Genomic DNA, 8,152 nt, shown 5'->3' with positions numbered 1-8,152 from the left:
AGCAAAACAAGCCTCTTTCACTCAAGAAAATCCTCCATCTGAGTTCAAATATTCTTCAACTTTGATTCCTAAAATTATAAATAGTTCATAATGTAATACATAATCAAAATTTGTTCAAACTTCCAAGAATATTTTATTCATAGATCATCCACCACAAGAAGAATCTTCAAGAAGTCTATTAAGTTTCACATGCACATTAGCTAGTTATTAGAAAATTGTGTTAATGAATAAAGGTATCCCACAAACATGCTTCTTAAACTTGATTTTACAACTCTCTATCGATTAGGTCAGCTCGAGGTGATCACCAAACCACAAATTTTATTGAACAAGATGACAATGATAAACATCATATGACAATGACTAGAGATATGCAAATTCAAACAAATCCACAATGTTTCAAACCCATGTTGATGTAATTTTACGTTGTCAAGATTCTCTAACATTATACTTTTAACTTCTGATACTTAAGCTTTCAATTTTATCAACTTTTCGATCTCTTCTGCAAGCTCAATGATATACTTCATGTGCTCTTTCATAATTGGCCTGCAAAATATGAGCAAGAGTATGCCTTTTGATACCGCATTAAGACAAATACACCTGAACGCGATCAAAATAATTTTTTTTTCGTGTTTGAATTTACTCAAAATCCTATATAACTATAAATGATCCAAACTTGAAACTAATTGACCTTAATCATTAAGATAATAAAGAGTGATAAATGCTTAATTTGTCCAAAAGATAACAATACAACTTAAGCTAGTCCGTCATAAATACAACTTTCTGAAGATGCCAAAGGGAAGAACATGTTTCTCTCTTCAAGCCCTCTTTAAAAGGAAAATCCAATCATTAATATGTGGTTTGTCCTGTAATCCAGGTAGGCAAGATGACATGTAAAAGTTAATTTTCTTTTCTTCTCCACTTAACAAGACTTATGAGATGTGTTCTACTGAATATGGGGCTGAAATGTTACCATTTCATCATATATAAATCCTAAAATAGCTTCAAAATCAGATGTGATGAAGATAACAAATCATCAGATAGTTTATCATAGAATATAAAAGTAATATAAAGTCAAAGTTATTTGGTAATCCAAACAGATTGCAGAGACAAAACTAGTTTGAATAACTAAAGAAATCATCAGTCAAATCCTTCTAAATATTTTCTGCCTTAAGTTAATTGTACAGAATGTAACAAAACTGATCGGTTTATATGACAACAGAATGTACATAACCAAAAACTCTTCGGATAAATGAAGGAGGAGGGGGGGATCAAAGAACGTAATGTAGAGCAATGAATGAATCTGATTCAATCAAAGGAAAAAGAAGAAGAGAAAATGGAAATGAACCTAGGGTTTTTTAGATACCAAAATCAAAACCTCTTTAGAGAAAGGCGATCGTGCGAATCTAGAGAGACAGTAGAAGAGGGAGAGTAAGGTGGACCATTCGAAAATCTGGGCAGAGCTCGAAGATTGAATAGATCATGGACAAATCTGAGTAAAGGTCAAAGATGGAAGAACGACGGAGCTCGACGAAACCCACGACATGAACGAATTTGATGAACGACGTGCAAAATGAGTTGATTGAGTTGGAAGAATGGCGGATTAAGAACATATCTGAGTAGTGGAGCAAACGGCAAAACGCACGGTAAAGCTAGAGTGGCGAAATGCACGTAGAACGAACAGATCTAAACCCATGGTAGATCTAACGAACAGGAACTGATGAGACCTGGGCAAATTTGACAACGGGAGCTCGACGGAACCCACGACACACACGACAGAACTGATGAGACCTAGGCACTGATCAAGAAGGAGCAGAAAATGAAGGAAAAAGGAGGAATGATTGAAGAGGTAAGAAGGATAGTGGGACGGAAGGAGAAACACAATTAATTGGTAAGGGGAGAGAGTGGAGGAAAAGGAAAATTTTGATGGGGAAGGGAAGGAGGGAAACCAAAAATCAAGATTAAAAAATGTTTTGAGATTCAAGAAAGAGGTTAACCTACAATGTCAATTTTAAACCGACATTATAGGTACACCTACAATGTCAGTTTAAAGCCTACATTAAAGATCCACTTTTTTTAAAAAAAAAAAAACCAACATTGTACATCCATTTTTAGTTTTTTCCAACCGACATCAAAGTCTAGATTTCTTGTAGTATGAATGGAGAATATTCCTCATCTCTGTCCTTTCCTTGTCCTGTTTGCCTATTTCAACTTATAATAATAATAATATTATTATTATATTGCTATTTTATAAATATTATATTTTAATTTCAAATTTTATTGTTTAATAGCCAAGACAATAAATATGTTTGAATTGAACATCTGATATTATATGAAGAATTTAATAAGTAATTATTTTGAAATTTGAGAAATTTTTTTAAATTTAATTTTTCATATAGAATTAATTATAGTGAAAATTTTACCTATTTAATTAAAACATTTCAACAATAATTATTTAACTTCATTGATTTTTTTTTAAAAAAAAAAGAAAATGGAAAAAGATTCTCCACCGGATAATCTTCATCTCAATTTCCGTAAAATTAAGTGGAGAATTTTGTGAGGATGAAAAATAAAATAGAGATGGAGACAGAGAAGTCATCCTTTGCCTCACCACTCTTCGTAATATACTGGTGAGGAAAAGCTTTTGATTTTCTGATGGTAGCTTTGTTTTACAACTCTCATTCTATTCCATTTAATTGAACTTGACTAATCTTTTTCTTACTTCAACATGTCTTATAAGCGTATTCAAATTTTATTATTAATCTGACTAAAAAAGACTAACACTCAAAGTGTTCAAAGTTAAAAATGTTTTCTTTAGATATAACAATAGAGTAAGTAAATTTAAACTTCTAATATTTAAAGGAGATAGTACAAGTCAATTATTATTATTAACTAAGAACGCTAAAAATATGAACACGAGAAATTAAAAAATAAAATAAAACTTAACTAGTTAAAGTATATTTAATTTTTCTTCCACATAATTTTAAATAGAAACTCAAAAGCACTATTATTCTTTCTATTAAATTTTCATCGACTTATCAATATTTTCATAAGTTCAACATCACTTAAAAGTAAATCCATATTTCCATTATTTAGTTAATGAAAATGATGAAGAAAAAAAAATAAATATGAATATATATAAATAATAAATATTTTAACTCGTTTTAAAAAGTTAAAAAAATATATTTATTAATTTAAATATTTTTTTGAATTATTGTTTTTTATTTTTTTAGAATTATCCATCTAATATTAATACTCTATAGAATTGAGACTGGGACCTTTATATTATTAAGTTGGACTTGTTTTTGGGATTTCAGAAAAAACAAATAATAAAAAAATAAAATGAAAAGATTCTAGAACAAGTACAAGTTAAACTCTGGTTTAACAATGTTGTTCTGCAGATGACAGAAGAAAGGAAGCTGAGGCCAAGCAGAAAATAAAAAGAATAAAAGAAAAAAAACAAAGAATTGGGTAAACCTAAATAAATTAATATAAATTCATCTTCTCGACTCTATTTTCAGAAAAAAGAAAAATGGCCACTTCTTATAAGAAGATAGGCTTCCACTTTCTCCCAACAAAACCTAGACATTTTTCTTTTCAATTTCACATCTAAAAAAAAAAAAGAAAATAATTATAAAAAAAACATTTAACAGGCAAATGGAAGTTGAAGATAGTTTTGATTTGGTAATTTTATTTTTCTCTGTCTCTAGATCTTCCGGGCGGCGGCCCTGGACGGCGGAGCTGAGGCGGCGCCGTCATGGAGAAAATCAAGCAAAACAGAGCTCTTGCATTTTGGGCACTTGGGTTCATTCTCCGACAGCATCACGTACATTAGGCACCTAGGGCATCCAACCAGCACCATTGATGTGGCTTCCGGGCTACTTGAATATCGGAGAGAAGCACCACCGTCGTCTTGGTTTAGCTCCGACGACACGCAAGAGCTCGGTGGCGATGTGGGCGACACCGTCGCTGATCGGCTCGGCGATGACGCCAACGGATGTGGTCGTGGTGGCGACAGGTTCAGCTTCAACTCAAGCTTAGGAACACTTCCACTGCTTCTTCTGCTCATCGTCTCCTACCTTTTTTCTCCTCTGTTAAGATAGAAAAAACAAAATTAATAAATTTATCGGAATCTATAAATAGAATTAAACTTAAACTAAATTTACAAAAGATACACTCAATTTGAGCTATAATATATGAGGGCAATGGGAGGAAAAAAGAAAATGGCACTCCCTCCGCTGTTTGAGAAGGTAAGAACAAAAAGAAAAAAGAAAAAAAAAAAACAGAGCTTGAGTTAGAACTTGAATCTTGTAATGTCGCTTTCTCCCTATTTCATATAATACTCTACTTATGGTAAGTTTTACAAATTCACAACCTTATAAATTTCAAAACTTTGAAAAGAAAAAAGAAACCCAATTCATAGGTTTTACATAAAATAGCAATGGAGAAAGAAAAACCAGAAGTTGAAGAACTTTGTAATATGGATTTGCATATACCTTGAAGTTTTGTAAAGCAGACGGCTGTGATGGCGGCGGAGGAAGGCGGAGGAAGTTGAGAAAATGTGAGTGAGTTTGTGGGAAACATAGGACTCCGGGGAATGATTTATATAAGAAAAGGAAGGTGGGAAAGTGGGAAGCAAAAGAAAGAAGAACAGAGAGAGGAAAAAAAAAAGGTTTATTATTTTTATTTATTTTTAATTTTTTCATTAATTTAGAGAGAGAAAATTGAATTTTGAGGAAATGGGTGGCAGAGTGTAAATTAATTTAAGGAGGGGCAGGAAAATGAATTAATGTGGGAAATTAAAAAAATGCAGCAAAGTAATTACGGAATTTTAAAAGAAAAGGCAAAGGGGTCCTTGCTATTCATTGATTACATCAAGAGTCGGTGTTTAATTTTTAGAGAGAGATTTTATTGTAATTTTTTTTTTGGCTGCAGAAATGAAAGTTTGCCGACGGATATTTATTTTATTTTTATTAAACTCCAAGAATTAGCTGCCTACGTTCGGCGACACTTAAATGACTTTTTTATTATTATTTTTTTTTAAAAAAAAAAAAAAAACAACTCAATTTCTTTTACTCCCAAATTTAATGACAGACGCCAGTTCAGATTAAAATGGATTGCAAGATCTTTTGAATTTAAATTTTAAGGTACAAATATTTTCTCCCTACTCAATTCTAAAACCTGTAAGTATTAATTCAAATTTAGAATTGGGTTTCATTAGTTTCTTAAAAAATAATTAACGTTTCAATTATTACGTCATTAGTTTAAATTACCTTTAAAATAAAGATACTAAATGTAAAAGTTGGGAAATTAAAATTACAAACTTAATAAAAGCTTTGAATTTTTTGGATTTGTATGTCTGACTCTAAACTTTCAAATTATTGTTTAGTGAATTAAAAAAAAACTTGACGAATAAATGAGTGACTTACTTGATACAAATCAATATTTTAAGAATTTATTAAACACCAAAATTAAAAATCTATGATGAGTCAAAATTAAAACTTTTATCAACTTTTAAAAGGATGATATAATTTGTGCTATATATTTTTTAAAGGACTAGCAATAGGGATGAGTATCAGAGATAATTTTTATGAGGGATATATACCCATCCTAAATGGGTAATGAAATTGTGGATGGGGAATTTGATTTTTTTTTTTCTAAGTTTAATTTTGGGGGCAAGAACAATGGATTTATTTTTCTACCTCGTTCTCATCTTCAAAATTTTTACTATTTAAAATTAAGTCCATCTTTTGATCATAAACAAAAACATTACATATTTCTAGGACATTAATGAAATGAAAACCATAGAGGTTAAAATCCCATTTTCGTCCGGTGTTTTCAGATTTGTTTAGTTTTAGTCGGTATATTTTTAAATATTTAATTTTAATCTATGTATTTTTATTTTAATCTTATACTTTTAATAAATTAAGCCTTATTCTCATATAAAGATATGTCCGATGTGACTCTTTCGGTAAGAACCCGAACATATTTTCCCACCAGTTCCGCGAAGTTCTAACTATCTGCCAGAGAAAAAAGAACGAATGAATCTTGTAGGATTCCCAAGAATTCTTCAGGATAGGTGAATTATTATGGATCCATCTCCCAAAGGAACCGGATATGATAATATTTCATCATCCGACTCGAGCACAAATCAAACGAACCAACTAGATTCAGATAAAAAATCGAATTTAGTTTCTCAAAATTAATCTTTATCAAAAATGGCTAAATAATAAAAATAATTTTCATGCAAGAAAACATAATATGTGAATATATCTTCAAAAGTTATAGTGAAAATGGTAATAACTAACATAAAGTTTCTGAAGAAAAAAAAACACTATAAGCATACAGTAGGGGCCATATACAAGTTTTTTTAATAAAAAAAAAATATTTTAATGAATATAGAGACTAAAAGTGAATATTTAAAAGTACATTAACTAATTAAACAAACTTCAAATTATAAAGGTCAAAAAAGTATTTTAACCAACAATAAATAATGTTGATGTTAAATTTCATCTTCAAGTTTCGTTTGGTAACCATGAGACTGTTTTGAAGGTTGATTAATTATTATAGTATGTGAGTTATGATAGTCTATAGATTAAAATAGTATATGTTTCAGATACAGGCTAAAATAGTCTGAGTTATAATAGTATGTATTTAAAATGCATACTATTTTAGTATGGACTATAATAATTTTTGTTGGGATGTAAATTAATTCTACATTTAGGTTTTCTTCTACTATTTTTTTATTATACAAGTGATAATATCTTAAATATCATATTTTGTAAACCACATAAATTAGTCAAACTTATTTTTAATCCAAACATAATTTAACTTATTAAAACATATATATATATATATATTTGTAATGAGGAGATAACAAATTTTAAGAGACTAAAAGTTACACAATTATTAAAATTGACCATTAAACTTTTAGTCAGTTCCATAATTGTTAAATTTGAATTTTTTTTTCATTATTTTTTTTTGTTTTGGAAAAATGAATCCTTTTGTTTTTTATATATATTATTTCCTACTCTCCTTCCCTTAGTTTTGAGGCAAATTTTAATAATTACAATTTAAATAAGTTTGGGGATTGATTTAATTTCATTGAGTTCGTTTTTTTAAAACCGAACTACAAAACACTACTAGAAAAATATTGTGAAAAATATTGGAGAAAATACATTTTTGATCCATATAATTTTTTTTTCTTATTTTCATTTGGTCTCTATGTTTCAAGATGTTCCACAAATTGGTAACAAAAATATTTTTATACAAAAGTTTGTTTGATTTGTAATACTCAAAGTGTTTTTGTTAATGTCAAATTATTATAAAATATGACTATGAACACTATGAACTACTTGTTAAAGGCGATTGCCGAAGTTGGCCATTGAAGGAGTCTTCAGAGGTAGTTATTGGCGAAATTGGGAGTTGGAGGTGGTCTTCGTTGAAGATGCCCATCGGAGTTGGTTGCATAGGTGGTCATCGTCAAAATTGGCTGCTAGAGAGATAGTTGCTGAAGGTGGTTTGTTGCTGAAATTGGATGTCGGATGTGGTCTTTATTAGAGTTGGCCACCAAAGTTGGTCCTTATAGGTGATCGTTGAAGTTAATCGTCGAAGGTGATCGTTGTAATTAGTCAATGGTGGCTGAAGTTATTGGAAACATTGAAGAGAGAGAATTTGTTGTTTTAACCAGTATGTTGTAAATAGTTTTAAGGAGCAAAAATAACTCTTAATCCCCATTATTTTAATACTCGCTCCAAACATTGAGTGCGTTATTATAGTCCACCTAAATCACCTCAAGTTGAACCCCAATCATCCTTTATGTCTTTTGTTTTTTATTTTTGAAAATTAAACTTATAAATGCTATTAAAACCTATAAGTTTTTTTTTTTTTATTTTGTTATCTATAGGCCCATTTTGATTGACTTAAAAAAAATATTTTTCGAAGAATTCATTTTTATTTAAATATTTTTTATAAAAACTGATTAAAATACACTTGAAAAACTATTTTAGGTGGTTGTCGAACACTCTAATTTATTTTAGAATGATTTATTTTTAAATTAAACACTTATAAATGTATTTCAAACACACCCTATTTTCTACCAATATTTTTGAAAACTAAGCCACATTTTGAAAAAAAAAAAATTTAAATTTGATTA

General features: G+C 29.6%; 1 protein-coding gene across 1 annotated transcript; it reads right to left on the bottom strand.

Annotated features, from left to right (window-relative positions):
- Positions 1-3,464: 3,464 nt before the first annotated feature.
- On the bottom strand, positions 3,465-4,631 carry LOC120091651 (protein GL2-INTERACTING REPRESSOR 1-like). The gene is made up of 2 exons (XM_039049753.2): positions 4,494-4,631; positions 3,465-4,088 (listed from the first exon to the last, which is right to left on the bottom strand). The coding sequence occupies exon 2, from the start codon at positions 4,064-4,066 to the stop codon at positions 3,704-3,706; it is 363 nt and encodes a 120-aa protein (XP_038905681.1). The 5' UTR covers positions 4,067-4,088; positions 4,494-4,631; the 3' UTR covers positions 3,465-3,703.
- Positions 4,632-8,152: the final 3,521 nt, after the last annotated feature.

The sequence above is a fragment of the Benincasa hispida genome, chromosome 11 (genome assembly GCF_027475165.1).
Source record: "Benincasa hispida cultivar pf3 chromosome 11, pf3_genome.v1.1, whole genome shotgun sequence".
NCBI classification, from domain to species: domain Eukaryota; kingdom Viridiplantae; phylum Streptophyta; class Magnoliopsida; order Cucurbitales; family Cucurbitaceae; genus Benincasa; species Benincasa hispida.
The sequence above is the reverse complement of the archived record's forward strand: the minus strand, read 5'-3'. Positions and strand labels throughout refer to the sequence as shown.

Excerpts from the sequence above, each read along its gene's own strand:
- LOC120091651 (XM_039049753.2), bottom strand. The coding sequence starts at position 4,066 with ATGAGCAGAAGAAGCAGTGGAAGTGTTCCTAAGCTTGAGTTGAAGCTG.